At 40.7% G+C, this 19,998-nt stretch overlaps 1 protein-coding gene across 1 annotated transcript in view; it reads right to left on the bottom strand.

The window, feature by feature from the left end:
- Nucleotides 1-930, bottom strand: part of RNF220 (ring finger protein 220) — a 214,156-nt gene extending 213,226 nt beyond the window's left edge. The window contains exon 1 of the mRNA XM_075287190.1: nucleotides 802-930. Coding sequence (XP_075143291.1) covers nucleotides 802-888 — 87 coding nt within the window. The 5' untranslated portion in view covers nucleotides 889-930. The remainder of the gene's footprint in view (nucleotides 1-801) is intronic.
- Between the last annotated feature and the right edge of the window lie 19,068 nt (nucleotides 931-19,998).

Genomic DNA, 19,998 nt, shown 5'->3' with positions numbered 1-19,998 from the left:
AAAGTGAATGTGATTTGTGCAGCTGAGGGAAGATGGAGGACACAGGACTGTATAAAGTTGTGCAGACTCCGCGGTATCTTTCCTTGTGTCCAGTGTAAGTTCACCTAGTGAATCCCCAATCTTCCATATCCTGCAGACCCCCCTGCAATCAGTCCTCAGCCCCTGTGTCTCTAACCCTCCAGACCCTCAGCACCTTTGTATTTGGGGTCCCTCCTGCCCTATGGAGGGGTGAAGGAGCAGAGACCCTGCTGCTCCTCCTCATCATCATCATCTCAGCACAAGGTGAGGAGGATGCGGAGACTCAGGATTCACTTCCCTCTTCTCCTATTTACAAGACCTGACAACAATTGGCAGAAAAGCCCCCGCTGAGATTCCTTGTGTCCCTGCAGGAAGGAAGAGGCAACAAAGTGGCAAAATTCTGCAAACCTGGACCCGTGTTTAACCTCTGAGAGGCTGCAGCCACCCCCGGCCCTTGTACTGGGACCTGCACCCGGAACTAGCGGCAACAAAGTAGCAAAAGTGGCTGAAACGTGCAAGAAAGTGAAGCAGAAGCGGCGCCCGACAAGCCGACAACCCTCCCGGAGCCCACACCATAACCTCACACTGCACATAGAGAGCAAGCTCTGCAGACCAGCCATGTACCTGTGTGCCAGACACCCTGCCAGGGTCACACTTCTCAGCCCCTCTTTCCATGCTGCAATTTGCATAAAGTTGCGGCTGAAAAGTTGTAGTGTCCCCCTCCCTCTCTCTCTCTCTCCCCGGGGCTGTGACCCCAGAGCCCCTCTCTGTGGCTGGACTCACCGTCAGGAGCTGGAGGGCTGCTGGAGACGAGGGCAGGAGGGCTCCCTGGCTGCTGCAGCTGGCTCCCCGGGATGCTTTGCTTTGCATGTGATTGCAGAGCTGCCTGTGTCTGAGCTGATCCCAGTGACTGAGCAGAGCTCACAGCACACAAGACTCTCTGCTCTGCCTCTGACTGCTCTGCATACATTACAGGACAGAGGAGGATGGGATGAGAGTGCACACAGGGCTGTCCTACAGCAAGGCTGAGGGGCTCCCTGCAATTAGCGGCTGACCCCTGCACCTTGTATTGTTCTCTGCTCACATGCCTGCACTCAGCCAGGTAGAAGATCAGCTACTACTGGGGGTCCTGTCTGACACTGGGGGTGGTACTGAGGCATCATGTCTGACACTGGGGGTGTGGGGGTGATACCCAACTACTGACACTAGGGGGTCGTATCTGACAGGGGGAGATACTCAACTACTGACACTAGGGGGTCATATCTGATGGGGGGGGGGGGGATAATCAACTACTGATACTGGGGGATCATATCTGATGGGGGGGGGGATAATCAACTACTGATACTGGGGGATCATCTCTGATGGGGGGGAGATAATCAACTACTCATACTAGGGGATCATATCTGACAGGGGGAGGGGGTGATACTCAACTACTGATACTGGGGGATCGTATCTGACATTGGAGGGGTAATATTCAGTTAATAATACTAGGGGATCATATCTGACGGGGGAGGGGAGATACTCAACTAATAATACTAGGGGATCATATCTGACATTGGGGTATTATACTAATACTGGGGAAAATTATCTGACAATGGAAAAATAATATCTGTCTCGTGGATATCTGACAATGGTGAGGGGTAATACCCATTGATATTGGTGGTGGAATACACATCTACACACACTGGGGGAATTTATGTTATAACACTGTGGGAAATACCTGATATCTGACGCTGGGGAATAATATACAGTCCTGTATATGGAGCAGGGGGGGATAATATTCAGTCACTGATACTGGGGGGGATAATATCTGGTCACTGATACTGGGGGGGGGGATAATATCCGGTTACTGATACTGGGGGGGGGGGGATAATATCCGGTTACTGATACTGGGGGGGGGGGATAATATCCGGTTACTGATACTGGGGGGATAATATCCGCTCACTGATACTGGTGGGGGGGGGGGGAATATCCGGTCATTGATACTGGGGGGGACAATATCCGCTCACTGATACTGGGAGTCAATATCTGGTCACTGATACTGGGGGGGATAGTATCCGTTCACAGATAATGGGGGGATGATATACGGTCACTGATATTGGGGGGATAATGTCCGGTCACTAATACTGGGGGGGGGGCAATATCCGGTCACTGATACTGGGGGGGCAAAATCCGGTCACTGATACTGGGGGGGGACAATATCCGCTCACTGACACTGGGGGGGGGGGGGGCAATATCCGGTCACTGATACTGGGGGGACAATATCCGCTCACTGATACTTAGGGAGTCAATATCTGGTCACTGATACTGGGGGGGATAGTATCCGGTCAATGATACTGGGGGGATAATATCTGGTCACTGATACTGGGGGGATAATATCCAGTTACTGATACTGGGGGGATAGTATCCGGTCAATGATAATGGGGGGATAATATCTGGTCACTGATACTGGGGGGGGGATAATATCCGGTTACTGATACTGGGGGAATAATATCTGGTCACTGATACTGGGGGGGGGATAATATCCGGTTACTGATACTGGGGGAATAATATCTGGTCACTGATACTGGGGGGGGGATAATATCCGGTTACTGATACTGGGGGAATAATATCTGGTCACTGATACTGGGGGGGGGATAATATCCGGTTACTGATACTGGGGGAATAATATCTGGTCACTGATACTGGGGGAATAATATCTGGTTACTGATACTGGGGGGATAATATCCGGTCACTGATACTGGGGGGATAATATCCAGTCACTGATACTGGGGGGATAATATCCGGTCACTGATATTGGGGGGATAATATTCGGTCACTGATACTAGGGGGATAATATCTGGTCACTGATACTGGGGGGATTGTCACGGAGCAAAGGTATACGTCTTCCTCCGGATGGTCTTTTGAATCAACACGGACGCAAGAGGTCGGGAGACAACAGCAATTTATTGTAATCCACAAAGTTAGTAGCCGGCGGCGGTCACATCAACCGTAATAACAATAAGTCCACAGAAGTCACAATCCAATGATAGCTTTGGCTCCTTGGTCCTGTAACTAAGTCCTGGCTCTCTGCAGAGCTGTGCACAGGCCGGCTAACACATACTAACTCCAGCTACATCTATATACTAAGACTGTTACTTCCTATACCTGGGGGTGGGAAGGGCTGAGTCACAGATCCTTCCCCCCTCACCTATACCAAGGAGAGCAGACTCCCTGTCTCTTTTGAACAATGCACAGTCCAACATCTTCTTGGAGACACTGATCAGATTATCTCCACCCATTGTCCTCACTGGTCCTCACTAGTTAGAGGTATTTGCATACAATGTGCTAACACACTAGACCCTAATCAGCCAACTACACACTGATGTTTACAACAGGTTAGAGAATACATTCCACATGAAATATATATTACACATGGCCTATAGTATAGACTCTAACCATCCCGTGACAACCCCTCCCCCTCTCAAAACATGTGCATGACACAATTGGCCTACACAGGTAAATTGGGGAATGCACATCAGTCTCTATAGCTCATATGTCCTCCTGCCGGGATAACCCATCCGCGTTCTGGTGTTGGCTCCCTCGGCGGTACTGAATGGTAAAGTTGTAGGGTTGAAGGGCTGGCATCTGTCAGAAAATCCGGTGGATCCATGTTGGCTTCTCCCTGAGCTTGGCTTCGGGTCACTGCTCCCACAAAGTGGCACTGTAGATTTCCAACATCGTTGCCTAACAGAACATCGGCCGGCAGCCCGCTCATCACACCAATTGTGCATCGTTTTGGTCCATAACCATAGTCGAGTTCCACGGTAGCTTTAGGAATACGTTTCCGAGTACCCCCTGCCAACTTGATAGAAATGCCAGGGCCCTCCTCTAGGGCCTCGGGTCGCACAACTCGGGGGTCCGCTACCGTTAGGAAAGCTCCCGAGTCCCGGAATCCAACAACTGTTCGGCCATCCAGTAGGACCTCCTGCAAGTGCTTCCGCTGAAGGTTTGCGGGATGTGTGGCGGAGGGCTGAATCCCATAGACCCCTGGAGGTGGAACAGATGGGTCATTCATGGAGTCATCTGGAAATGGGGCCAAACTTTCTGTCCTAGGGGTGGTTCCCAGGTAGTGAATAGGCCGGGATGCCACGGTGGCCCGTGCCCCCATGTTAGCAGGGCAACTAGCTTGCAAATGTCCAGGCCGCCCGCACCCAAAACATCTGCGCTCTAGCATTCTTCCAGTGGGTCGTTGTCTAGGGACAGGGTTGTTCATAGCTGGAGGCCGATGGGCTGGGGCAGGGGTAGAGGGGGAATTGTAATCCTGAGGCCGGACACGAAAGGTGGGTGGCTGGCTGAAGGGTGTCTGGCGGACTGTGGTAGTTTTCCGCTCCTCTGCAAACAACCTCTTCCACTGCGGCTTGATGGTCAGGCCCTCATCTGCAAGGGAAGCAGCTTGCTCCACTGTGGCTGGGTTCCGTTCCAGCACCCACTCACGGATCTCAGCGGGGCACTGGGAAAAGAACTGTTCCTTAAGTATGACTTGGAGGATCTTATCGACTGTGACAGCCTCCTCTCCTTCTAGCCAGCGCTTGCATGCTTGCTTCAACTTGTGGGCGAACATGTGGAAGGAGCTTCCCCCATTGTAAGACAAAGAGCGGAACTGAACTCGGTAGGTCTCTGGAGTGACTGCATAATACTTCTGCACCGCTCTTTTAATGGCCTCATAGTCCCGCTGATCACTAGGGTCCATGGCTCTGAGAGCTTCCGCAGCCCCATCTCGTAGGTGTCCCACCAGATACCGGACCCAATCCTTCTCTGGGACTTCCATCAGGCGGCACTGGTGTTCGAAGTCCTGAAAATATCCATCAACATCCCCAGCCGCTTCATCAAAGGTCTTGAAGTGTTTATGGGAGACATATGGTGGTTCTCTCACTGTTGGGCTGGCGGTCGACGTTTGATTATAATTCCGCGTAGTTATCTCAGCCATTCGCATTTCATGCGCCATTCTTTCCTTTTCATGCGCCATTCTCTGTTCCTCCTTCTCCGTTTCCTGAGCCCTCTGTAACGCTCTACTCCTTTGCTCTGCAGTTGCTCCTAGCCCCAGCACTGCCAATTCCTCCTCATACAAAACAACCCATCTGCTCTTTTGGGTCTGTACCTGCCACTCCTGTATCTCTCCAGTCTCCTGGGGGCAGCCCTCCTCATGGTCGCTTTGCAGGGTCATCTCCTCCAGTGCCTCGATCAGTTGCTCTTTCGTTCTTCCCTGGTAACTCAGGTTTAGTTCCCGGGCCCTTACTTGTAGACTTGCCATAGTCCAGTTCCTGTATTCTGAGGTTGTGGCTCCATTAATCGCTGGGCTGCTGTAGTCCATCTCGCTGTCCGCTGTTGATCCCACCGCTGCCAACCAGTTGTCACGGAGCAAAGGTATACGTCTTCCTCCGGATGGTCTTTTGAATCAACACGGACGCAAGAGGTCGGGAGACAACAGCAATTTATTGTAATCCACAAAGTTAGTAGCCGGCGGCGGTCACATCAACCGTAATAACAATAAGTCCACAGAAGTCACAATCCAATGATAACTTTGGTTCCTTGGTCCTGTAACTATATCCTGGCTCTCTGCAGAGCTGTGCACAGGCCGGCTAACACATACTAACTGCTAGCTATATACTATATACTAAGACTGTTACTTCCTATATCTGTGGGTGGGAAGGGCTGAGTCACAGATCCTTCCCCCCTCACCTATGCCAAGGAGAGCAGACTCCCTGTCTCTTTTGAACAATGCACAGTCCAACATCTTCTTGGAGACACTGATCAGATTATCTCCACCCATTGTCCTCACTAGTTAGAGGTATTTGCATACAATGTGCTAACACACTAGACCCGAATCAGCCAACTACACACTGATGTTTACAACAGGTTAGAGAATACATTCCACATGAAATATATATTACACATTGCCTATTGCCGGACTCTAACCATCCCGTGACAGGGATAATATCCGGTTACTGATACTGGGGGGGATAATATCCGGTCACTGATAACTGATACTGGGGGGGAATAATATCCGGTCACTGATACTGGGGGGGAATAATATCTGGTCACTGATACTGGGGGGATAATATCCGGTCACTGATACTGGGGGGATAATATCTGGTCACTGATACTGGGGGGAGATAACATCCAGTTACTGATACTGGGGGGGGGGGGATAATATCCGGTCACTGATACTGGGGGGGATAATATCCGGTCACTGATACTGGGGGGATAATATCTGGTCACTGATACTGGGGGGATAATATCCGGTTACTGATACTGGGGGGATAATATCCGGCAACTGATACTGGGGGGATAATATCCGGTTACTGATACTGGGGGGATAATATCTGGTCACTGATACTGGGGGGATAATATCCGGTTACTGATACTGGGGGGATAATATCCGGCAACTGATACTGGGGGGATAATATCCGGTTACTGATACTGGGGGGATAATATCCGGCAACTGATACTGGGGGGATAATATCCGGTTACTGATACTGGGGGGATAATATCCGGTTACTGATACTGGGGGGATAATATCTGGTCACTGATACTGGGGGGATAATATCCGGTTACTGATACTGGGGGGGATAATATCCGGTCACTGATAACTGATACTGGGGGGGAATAATATCCGGTCACTGATACTGGGGGGGAATAATATCTGGTCACTGATACTGGGGGGATAATATCCGGTCACTGATACTGGGGGGATAATATCTGGTCACTGATACTGGGGGGATAATATCCGGTTACTGATACTGGGGGGATAATATCCGGTTACTGATACTGGGGGGAGATAACATCCAGTTACTGATACTGGGGGGGGGGATAATATCCGGTCACTGATACTGGGGGGGATAATATCCGGTCACTGATACTGGGGGGATAATATCTGGTCACTGATACTGGGGGGATAATATCCGGTTACTGATACTGGGGGGATAATATCTGGTCACTGATACTGGGGGGATAATATCCGGTCACTGATACTGGGGGGATAATATCCGGTCACTGATACTGGGGGGATAATATCCGGTTACTGATACTGGGGGGATAATATCCGGTTACTGATACTGGGGTGATAATATCTGGTTATTGATACTGGGAGGATAATATCTGGTTACTGATACTGGGGGAAGATAACATCCAGTTACTGATACTGGAGGGGGGGGATAATATCCGGTCACTGATATTGGGGGGATAATATCCGGTTACTGATACTGGGGGGATAATATCCGGTCACTGATACTGGGGGGGATAATATCCGGTCACTGATACTGGGGGGATAATATCCGGTCACTGATATTGGGGGGATAATATCCGGTCACTGATACTGGGGGGATAATATCCGGTCACTGATACTGGGGGGGATAATATCCGGTCACTGATACTGGGGGGATAATATCCGGTCACTGATATTGGGGGGATAATATCCGGTCACTGATACTGGGGGGATAATATCCGGTTACTGATACTGGGGGGATAATATCCGGTTACTGATACTGGGGGATAATATCCGGTTACTGATACTAGGGGGGATAATATCCGGTCACTGATACTGGGGGGATAATATCCGGTTACTGATACTAGGGGGGATAATATCCGGTCACTGATACTGGGGGGATAATATCCGGTCACTGATATTGGGGGGATAATATCTGGTCACTGATACTGGGGGGATAATATCCGGTTACTGATACTGGGGGGATAATATCCGGTTACTGATACTAGGGGGATAATATCTGGTCACTGATACTGGGGGGATAATATCCGGTCACTGATACTGGGGGGATAATATCCGGTTACTGATACTAGGGGGATAATATCTGGTCACTGATACTGGGGGGATAATATCCGGTTACTGATACTAGGGGGATAATATCTGGTCACTGATACTGGGGGGATAATATCCGGTCACTGATACTGGGGGGATAATATCCGGTCACTGATACTGGGGGGATAATATCCGGTTACTGATACTGGGGGGATAATATCCAGTTACTGATACTGGGGGGATAATATCCGGTTACTGATACTGGGAGGATAATATCCGGTCACTGATACTGGGGGGGATAATATCCGGCAACTGATACTGGGGGGATAATATCCGGTTACTGATACTGGGGGGATAATATCCGGTTACTGATACTGGGGGGATAATATCTGGTCACTGATACTGGGGGGATAATATCTGGTCACTGATACTGGGGGGATAATATCTGGTCACTGATACTGGGGGATAATATCCGGTTACTGATACTGGGGGATAATATCCGGTTACTGATACTGGGGGATAATATCCGGTTACTGATACTGGGGGATAATATCCGGTCACTGATACTGGGGGATAATATCCGGTTACTGATACTGGGGGGATAATATCCGGTCACTGATATTGGGGGGATAATTTCCGGTTACTGTTACTGGGGGGATAATATCCGGTAACTGATACTAGGGGGATAATATCTGGTCACTAATACTGGGGGAATAATATCCGGTCACTGATATTGGGGGGACAATATTCAGTCACTGACACTGGGGGGGATAATATCCGGTCACCGATATTGGGGGGATAATATCCGGTTACCGATACTGGGGGGATAATATCCGGTTACTGATACTGGGGGGATAATATCCGGTTACCGATACTGGGGGGATAATATCCGGTTACCGATACTGGGGGGGATAATATCCGGTTATTGATACTGGGGGGAAAATATCCGGTTACTGATACATAGGAGCAGTATTATAGTAGTTATATTCTAGTACATAGGAGGTAGTATTATAGTAGTTATATTCTTGTACATAGGGGTAGTATTATAGTAGTTATATTCTTGTACATAGGAGTAGTATTATAGTAGTTATATTCTTGTACAGAGCAGTATTATAGTAGTTATATTCTTGTACATAGGAGTAGTATTATAGTAGTTATATTCTTGTACATAGGAGTAGTATTATAGTAGTTATATTCTTGTACATAGGAGCAGTATTATAGTAGTTATATTCTTGTACATAGGAGGTAGTATTATAGTAGTTATATTCTTGTACATAGGAGTAGTATTATAGTAGTTATATTCTTGTACATAGGAGGTAGTATTATAGTAGTTATATTCTTGTACATAGGAGTAGTATATAGTAGTTATAATCTTGTACATAGGAGTAGTATTATAGTAGTTATATTCTTGTACATAGGAGGTAGTATTATAGTAGTTATATTCTTGTATATAGGAGTAGTATTATAGTAGTTATATTCTTGTACATAGGAGTAGTATTATAGTAGTTATACTCTTGTACATAGGAGGTAGTATTATAGTAGTTATATTCCTGTACATAGGAGTAGTATTATAGTAGTTATATTCTTGTATATAGGAGTAGTATTATAGTAGTTATATTCTTGTACATAGGAGTAGAGTATTATAGTAGTTATATTTTGTACATAGGAGGTAGTATTATAGTAGTTATATTCTTGTACATAGGAGCAGTATTATAGTAGTTATATTCTTGTACATATGAGGTAGTATTATAGTAGTTATATTCTTGTATATAGGAGGTAGTATTATAGTAGTTATATTCTTGTACATAGGAGGTAGTATTATAGTAGTTATATTCTTGTACATAGAAGTAGTATTATAGTAGTTATATTCTTGTACATAGGAGTAGTATTATAGTAGTTATATTCCTGTACATAGGAGTAGTATTATAGTAGTTATATTCTTGTACATAGGAGTAGTATTATAGTAGTTATATTCTTGTACATAGGAGTAGTATTATAGTAGTTATATTCTTGTACATAGGAGTAGTATTATAGTAGTTATATTCCTGTACATAGGAGTAGTATTATAGCTAGTTATATTCTTGTACATAGAAGTAGTATTATAGTAGTTATATTCCTGTACATAGGAGTAGTATTATAGTAGTTATATTCTTGTACATAGGAGTAGTATTATAGTAGTTATATTCCTGTACATAGGAGTAGTATTATAGTAGTTATATTCTTGTACATAGCAGTAGTATTATAGTAGTTATATTCTTGTACATAGTGGGCAATATTATAGTAGTTATATTCTTGTACATAGGAGTACTATTATAGTACTAATATGCGGAGACCTGAATGCAAGGACAGGCACAGAGTTAGACTACCTGCCTCCTGACGACAACCCACATACGCACGGTAGTGAGATCCACCACCAGAACCCACACAGACAAGAAGAAACAGCCAAGACAGAATTGTCAACAAGAGTGGGAGACAACTGCTGAACATGTGCCGAAGCCTAGGACTGTACATAATAAACGGACGTACCACAGGCGATCCCAGAGGACGCTTCACACTAAACTCTCAAGGTGGGCAACAGCGTGGTGGACTATGCCATTACAGACGCAGACCTGTCAGACATTGAAGACTTCACAATCGCACACTGACTCCCATCTATCAGACCACAACCAGATCCTACTATACATGAGAACCAGGAACAAAACACCCACACATGAGCCCCAACAGTCCGGCCTCTACAACCTACCAAGACATTTCACATGGGCCAACCACCAGGCCATAGAATATAGCAACGCAACCAACCGACCCGAAATCAAGACACTGCTCACAAACTTCCATACAAACAACTATCAGCCAGACAACAGGGAGTCACCAGAGCTGTGAAGGATCTCAAGTACATCCTACAGACCACAGCAGAACTAGCAGGCCTGAAACCAACAAACCCATAAGACAAAACCAACAAACAGTCCCACAAATGGTTCGACAGCGACTGCCAAGAGCACTACGCCATACCCTAAGAACAGCCTCCAACCAAAAACACAGGGACCCCAACAACAAGGAGGTGAGGGAAGCCTACAGCAATCTATGCAAGCAATACAAGGGCACCCTCAGAGAGAAGAAACAGAGATACCTCTCCCACAAAATACAGCAACTAGAGGACTCCCTCCAGGACAGCTCATTCTGGGAGACCTGGCACCACATGGGCACAAAGCCCAAGAAAAACTCTCTCCACATCCAAAATGGCAATATCTGCTCAACTACTTCAGAGGTCTCTACAAAAACATCCCAGAAGAAGAACTAACTCCAGAACAGCAACAGATAATCACCAAACTGAGGGACATGGAGAAAGTCATCAAAGACTTCCAGAACCCTCTGGACTCGCCAATCACCATAAAAGATATACAGGAAAGAATTGCCGTGCTGAAAGGCAAAAAGGCCAGTGGCCCTGACGGCATCCTACCAGAGATGATCAAATACAGCTCTCCAGCAATACACGCGGCACTGGCAAAGCTATTCACCCTCGTGCTCAATGCTGGACACTTCCCCGAAGACTGGAACAAAAGGGCTCATAACCCCCATCTACAAGAATGGGGACCAATATGACCCCAACAACTACAGAGGGATCTGCGTCAGCAGCACATAGCTGGGGAAACTGTTCAACAGCATCATCAATAACAGAATCCTCACCTTCCTCACACAACACGGGGTCCTCAGCAAGAGCCAAGCAGGGTTCATGCCAAACCACCGCACCACAGACCATATCTACACACCTGCACAGCTCATCAAGACGTACGTCCACAACACCAGAAGAGCAAGATATTCGCCTGCTTCGTGGACTTTAAGAAGGCGTTTGATTCAGTATGGCAACCAGGCCTACTCCTAAAACTCCTAGAGAGTGGAATAGGAGGAAGAACGTACGACGTCATCAAGAGCTCCTACACCGGAAACCAGTGCAGTGTGAAGGTGAATGGGAAAAGGACCGCATACTTCCAACAGGCACCGAGGGGTCAGACAAGGCTGTAGCCTGAGCCCAACGCTCTTCAACATCTATATCAATGAACTGGCTACAGCCCTGGAGGCCTCACCAACCCCAGGCCTCACCCTGAACAATGGAGAGGTGAAGTTCCTGCTATACGCCGATGACCTCCTACTCCTGGCCCCCACGAGAAAGACCTCCAAGAAAGCCTGTCAGTGCTGGAAAATTCAGCACCACATGGGCCCTACCCATCAACCAGAAGAAGACCAAAATCATGGTATTCCAGAAGAAGGGCCACAATAAAGCCTCCACCACCTCACAATTCACACTGAACGGCTCCACACTGGAGAAAACCAACAGCTACACCGACCTGGGGCTGGAGCTCAGCCAATCAGGAAGCTTCAAAGCAGCAATAGAAACCCTGAAAGCAAAAGCCTGCAGAACCTTCTACGCCATCAGAAGACAACTGTACCACCCTCAAACCACCGGTGAGGGTCTGGATGAAGATATTTGACGCAGTCATCTCCCCGATCCTTCTCTATGGCAGTGAGGTTTGGGGCCCAGCCACCTACCCAGACCAGTCAAGGTGGGATTCCAGCCCAACAGAGAACTTCCACCTGGAGTTCTGCAAATACCTGCTACATGTCCATCGCAACACCTCCAACATAGCCTGCAGGGCAGAGCTAGGCAGACTCCCCCTATGGCTCACCCATACAGAAGAGGGCGCTAGCTTTCCAGGCACACATCCAGGGGAGCGACTCCTACCACCACCAAGCCTGGCTAAGCCACCGGAGCAAACCAGACACTCACCAACCAAACAGCAGCCAACCACCAAACCAAAAACTCCAACAGATGATAACCAAGGCCGAAATAAAGGCGACCACAGAGGCAAACAGAGAGCGGTACATTGAAGAATGGAGAAACGAAATAAATAACTCCAAGAAACTCACCAATGTGTACCAATCCTACAAAGGGACTACACCATGGCCACCTACCTGGAGAGAATACGCCACCCCAAGCACAGACAGACCCTGAGCGATACAGACTGAGCGCCCACAACCTAGAGATAGAGACGGGCGATACAGACAGACGTACAAGCCACGGAGAAGAGACTGTGCCAGCACTGTGACCAGGGGGCCCTAGAAGACCAGACCCACTTCCTGCTACACTGCACCAAATACTCAGCTGTGAGGGCCGTCTACTACCAAAGACTCTCTGCCCACATCCCAGACTGGGAGAAGAGGAAACTCTACATCCTACTGGGAGAAGAAGAGGCCACTGTGGAGATCGCTGCCCAATACGTGTCCAGCTGTCACCAAACCAGAGGAAGATGAGACTCCATGGACTGTTATATTTATCCCAATACACCCGCCCCACCCCCACCCCCCCATATAGCGGTCACCAACGAAGAGGAAGATGAGACTGCATGGACTGTTATACCCCAACCCAACTCCCCCCCCCACCCACCCCGCCCACTTTACTAGCTTTGGCAATGCCAAATACCTATTCGGACGTGCCAATAAAGCATTTTTTGATTTGATTTGATTAGTAGTTATACTCTTGTACATAGGAGTAGTATTATAGTAGTTATATTCTTGTACATAGGCGTAGTATTATAGTAGTTATATTCTGTACATAGGAGTAGTATTATAGTAGTTATATTCTTGTACATAGGAGCAGTATTATAGTAGTTATATTCTTGTACATAGGAGTAGTACTATAGTAGTTATATTCTTGTACATAGGAGTAGTATTATAGTAGTTATATTCTTGTACATATGAGCAGTATTATAGTAGATATATCTTGTACATAGGAGCAGTATTATAGTAGTTATATTCTTGTACATAGGAGTAGTATTATAGTAGTTATATTCTTGTACATAGGAGCAGTATTATAGTAGTTATATTCTTGTACATATGAGGGTAGTATTATAGTAGTTGTATTCTTGTACATAGGAGTACTATTATAGTAGTTATATTCTTGTACATAGGAGCAGTATTATAGTAGTTATATTCTTGTACATAGGAGCAGTATTATAGTAGTTGTATTCTTGTACATAGGAGCAGTATTATAGTAGTTATATTCTTGTACATAGGAGGTAGTATTATAGTAGTTATATTCTTGTACATAGGAGTAGTATTATAGTAGTTATATTCTTGTACATAGGAGTAGTATTATAGTAGTTATATTCTTGTACATAGGAGTAGTATTATAGTAGTTATATTCTTGTATATAGGAGCAGTATTATAGTAGTTATATTCTTGTACATAGGAGAAGTATTATAGTAGTTATATTCTTGTAGATAGGAGTAGTATTATAGTAGTTATATTCTTGTACATAGGAGCAGTATTATAGTAGTTATATTCTTGTACATAGGAGTAGTATTATAGTAGTTATATTCTTGTACATAGAAGCAGTATTATAGTAGTTATATTCTTGTATATAGGAGTAGAATTATAGTAGTTATATTCTTGTACATAGGAGTAGTATTATAGTAGTAATATTCTTGTACATAGTATTATAGTAGTTATATTCTTGTACATAGGAGCAGTATTATAGTAGTTATATTCTTGTACATAGGAGTAGTATTATAGTAGTTATATTCTTGTACATAGGAGCAGTATTATAGTAGTTATATTCTAGTACATAGGAGGTAGTATTATAGTAGTTATATTCTTGTACATAGGAGTAGTATTATAGTAGTTATATTCTTGTACATAGGAGTAGTATTATAGTAGTTATATCTCTGTACATAGGAGCAGTATTATAGTAGTTATATTCTTGTACATAGAGAGGTAGTATTATAGTAGTTATATTCTTGTACATAGGAGTAGTATTATAGTAGTTATATTCTTGTACATAGGAGCAGTATTATAGTAGTTCTATATTCAGTAGTTATATTCTTGTACATAGGAGTAGTAATTATAGTAGTTATATTCTTGTACATAGGAGTAGTATTATAGTAGTTATATTCTTGTATATAGGAGCAGTATTATAGTAGTTATATTCTTGTACATAGGAGCAGTATTATAGTAGTTATATTCTTGTAGATAAGAGTAGTATTATAGTAGTTATATTCTTGTACATAGGAGCAGTATTATAGTAGTTATATTCTTGTACATAGGAGTAGTATTATAGTAGTTATATTCTTGTACATAGAAGCAGTATTATAGTAGTTATATTCTTGTATATAGGAGTAGAATTATAGTAGTTATATTCTTGTACATAGGAGTAGTATTATAGTAGTAATATTCTTGTACATAGTATTATAGTAGTTATATTCTTGTACATAGGAGCAGTATTATAGTAGTTATATTCTTGTACATAGGAGTAGTATTATAGTAGTTATATTCTTGTACATAGGAGCAGTATTATAGTAGTTATATTCTAGTACATAGGAGGTAGTATTATAGTAGTTATATTCTTGTACATAGGAGTAGTATTATAGTAGTTATATTCTTGTACATAGGAGTAGTATTATAGTAGTTATATTCTTGTACATAGGAGCAGTATTATAGTAGTTATATTCTTGTACATAGGAGGTAGTATTATAGTAGTTATATTCTTGTACATAGGAGTAGTATTATAGTAGTTATATTCTTGTACATAGGAGCAGTATTATAGTAGTTATATTCTTTGTACATAGGAGTAGTATTATAGTAGTTATATTCTTGTACATAGGAGTAGTATTATAGTAGTTATATTCTTGTAGCATAGGAGTAGTATTATAGTAGTTATATTCTTGTACATAGGAGCAGTATTATAGTAGTTATATTCTTGTACATAGGAGTAGTATTATAGTAGTTATATTCTTGTACATAGGAGCAGTATTATAGTAGTTATATTCTTGTACATAGGAGTTAGTATTATAGTAGTTATATTCTTGTAGATAGGAGTAGTATTATAGTAGTTATATTCTTGTACATAGGAGCAGTATATAGTAGTTATATTCTTGTACATAGGAGTAGTATTATAGTAGTTATATTCTTGTACATAGGAGTAGTATTATAGTAGTTATATTCTTATACATAGGAGGTAGTATTATAGTAGTTATATTCTTGTACATAGGAGGTAGTATTATAGTAGTTATATTCTTGTACATAGGAGGTAGTATTATAGTAGTTATATTCTTGTACATAGAAGCAGTATTATAGTAGTTATATTCTTGTATATAGGAGTAGTATTATAGTAGTTATATTCTTGTACATAGGAGTAGTATTATAGTAGTTATATTCTTGTACATAGGAGGTAGTATTATAGTAGTTATACTTCTTGTATATAGGAGTAGTATTATAGTAGTTATATTCTTGTACATAGGAGTAGTATTATAGTAGTTATATTCTTGTACATAGGAGTAGTATTATAGTAGTTATATTCTTGTACATAGGAGTAGTATTATAGTAGTTATATTCTTGTACATAGGAGTAGTATTATAGTAGTTATATTCTTGTATATAGGAGCAGTATTATAGTAGTTATATTCTAGTACATAGGAGGTAGTATTATAGTAGTTATATTCTTGTACATAGGAGTAGTATTATAGTAGTTATATTCTTGTACATAGGAGTAGTATTATAGTAGTTATATTCTTGTACATAGGAGCAGTATTATAGTAGTTATATTCTTGTACATAGGAGGTAGTATTATAGTAGTTATATTCTTGTACATAGGAGTAGTATTATAGTAGTTATATTCTTGTAGATAGGAGTAGTATTATAGTAGTTATATTCTTGTACATAGGAGCAGTATTATAGTAGTTATATTCTTGTACATAGGAGTAGTATTATAGTAGTTATATTCTTGTACAATGGAGTAGTATTGTAGTTATATTCTTGTACATAGGAGCAGTATTATAGTAGTTATATTCTTGTACATAGGAGTAGTATTATAGTAGTTATATTCTTGTACATAGGAGTAGTATTATAGTAGTTATATTCTTGTACATAGGAGCAGTATTATAGTAGTTATATTCTTGTACATAGGAGTAGTATTATAGTAGTTATATTCTTGTAGATAGGAGTAGTATTATAGTAGTTATATTCTTGTATATAGGAGTAGTATTATAGTAGTTATATTCTTGTACATAGGAGTAGTATTATAGTAGTTATATTCTTATACATAGGAGGTAGTATTATAGTAGTTATATTCTTGTACATAGGAGTAGTATTATAGTAGTTATATTCTTGTACAATGGAGTAGTATTGTAGTTATATTCTTGTACATAGGAGCAGTATTATAGTAGTTATATTCTTGTAACATAGGAGTAGTATTATAGGTAGTTATATTCTTATACATAGGAGGTAGTATTATAGTAGTTATATTCTTGTACATAGGAGGTAGTATTATAGTAGTTATATTCTTGTACATAGGAGGTAGTATTATAGTAGTTATATTCTTGTACATAGAAGCAGTATTATAGTAGTTATATTCTTGTATATAGGAGTAGTATTATAGTAGTTATATTCTTGTACATAGGAGTAGTATTATAGTAGTTATATTCTTGTACATAGGAGTAGTATTATAGTAGTTATATTCTTGTACATAGGAGTAGTATTATAGTAGTTATATTCTTGTAGATAGGAGTAGTATTATAGTAGTTATATTCTTGTATATAGGAGCAGTATTATAGTAGTTATATTCTAGTACATAGGAGGTAGTATTATAGTAGTTATATTCTTGTACATAGGAGTAGTATTATAGTAGTTATATTCTTGTACATAGGAGTAGTATTATAGTAGTTATATTCTTGTACATAGGAGCAGTATTATAGTAGTTATATTCTTGTACATAGGAGGTAGTATTATAGTAGTTATATTCTTGTACATAGGAGTAGTATTATAGTAGTTATATTCTTGTAGATAGGAGTAGTATTATAGTAGTTATATTCTTGTACATAGGAGCAGTATTATAGTAGTTATATTCTTGTACATAGGAGTAGTATTATAGTAGTTATATTCTTGTACAATGGAGTAGTATTGTAGTTATATTCTTGTACATAGGAGCAGTATTATAGTAGTTATATTCTTGTACATAGGAGTAGTATTATAGTAGTTATATTCTTGTAGATAGGAGTAGTATTATAGTAGTTATATTCTTGTACATAGGAGCAGTATTATAGTAGTTATATTCTTGTACATAGGAGTAGTATTATAGTAGTTATATTCTTGTAGATAGGAGTAGTATTATAGTAGTTATATTCTTGTACATAGGAGCAGTATTATAGTAGTTATATTCTTGTACATAGGAGTAGTATTATAGTAGTTATATTCTTGTACAATGGAGTAGTATTGTAGTTATATTCTTGTACATAGGAGCAGTATTATAGTAGTTATATTCTTGTACATAGGAGTAGTATTATAGTAGTTATATTCTTATACATAGGAGGTAGTATTATAGTAGTTATATTCTTATACATAGGAGGTAGTATTATAGTAGTTATATTCTTGTACATAGGAGGTAGTATTATAGTAGTTATATTCTTGTACATAGGAGGTAGTATTATAGTAGTTATATTCTTGTACATAGAAGCAGTATTATAGTAGTTATATTCTTGTATATAGGAGTAGTATTATAGTAGTTATATTCTTGTACATAGGAGTAGTATTATAGTAGTTATATTCTTGTACATAGTATTATAGTAGTTATATTCTTGTACATAGGAGCAGTATTATAGTAGTTATATTCTTGTACATAGGAGTAGTATTATAGTAGTTATATTCTTGTACATAGGAGCAGTATTATAGTAGTTATATTCTAGTACATAGGAGGTAGTATTATAGTAGTTATATTCTTGTACATAGGAGTAGTATTATAGTAGTTATATTCTTGTACATAGGAGTAGTATTATAGTAGTTATATTCTTGTACATAGGAGCAGTATTATAGTAGTTATATTCTTGTACATAGGAGGTAGTATTATAGTAGTTATATTCTTGTACATAGGAGTAGTATTATAGTAGTTATATTCTTGTACATAGGAGCAGTATTATAGTAGTTATATTCTTGTACATAGGAGTAGTATTATAGTAGTTATATTCTTGTACATAGGAGTAGTATTATAGTAGTTATATTCTTGTATATAGGAGCAGTATTATAGTAGTTATATTCTTGTACATAGGAGTAGTATTATAGTAGTTATATTCTTGTAGATAGGAGTAGTATTATAGTAGTTATATTCTTGTACATAGGAGCAGTATTATAGTAGTTATATTCTTGTACATAGTATTATAGTAGTTATATTCTTGTACATAGGAGTAGTATTATAGTAGTTATATTCTTGTACATAGGAGCAGTATTATAGTAGTTATATTCTTGTACATAGGAGTAGTATTATAGTAGTTATATTCTTGTACATAGGAGGTAGTATTATAGTAGTTATATTCTTATACATAGGAGGTAGTATTATAGTAGTTATATTCTTGTACATAGGAGGTAGTATTATAGTAGTTATATTCTTGTACATAGGAGGTAGTATTATAGTAGTTATATTCTTGTACATAGAAGCAGTATTATAGTAGTTATATTCTTGTATATAGGAGTAGTATTATAGTAGTTATATTCTTGTACATAGGAGGTAGTATTATAGTAGTTATATTCTTGTACATAGGAGGTAGTATTATAGTAGTTATATTCTTGTACATAGGAGTAGTATTATAGTAGTTATATTCTTGTACATAGGAGTAGTATTATAGTAGTTATATTCTTGTACATAGGAGGTAGTATTATAGTAGTTATATTCTTGTACATAGGAGTAGTATTATAGTAGTTATATTCTTGTACATAGGAGTAGTATTATAGTAGTTATATTCTTGTACATAGGAGGTAGTATTATAGTAGTTATATTCTTGTACATAGGAGTAGTATTATAGTAGTTATATTCTTGTATATAGGAGCAGTATTATAGTAGTTATATTCTTGTACATAGGAGTAGTATTATAGTAGTTATATTCTTGTAGATAGGAGTAGTATTATAGTAGTTATATTCTTGTACATAGGAGCAGTATTATAGTAGTTATATTCTTGTACATAGGAGTAGTATTATAATAGTTATATTCTTGTAGATAGGAGTAGTATTATAGTAGTTATATTCTTGTACATAGGAGCAGTATTATAGTAGTTATATTCTTGTACATAGGAGTAGTATTATAGTAGTTATATTCTTGTACAATGGAGTAGTATTGTAGTTATATTCTTGTACATAGGAGCAGTATT

This window comes from Leptodactylus fuscus, chromosome 9 (assembly GCF_031893055.1).
Source record: "Leptodactylus fuscus isolate aLepFus1 chromosome 9, aLepFus1.hap2, whole genome shotgun sequence".
Taxonomy (NCBI): Eukaryota; Metazoa; Chordata; class Amphibia; order Anura; family Leptodactylidae; genus Leptodactylus; species Leptodactylus fuscus.
This window is presented reverse-complemented; position numbering and strand designations above follow the sequence as displayed.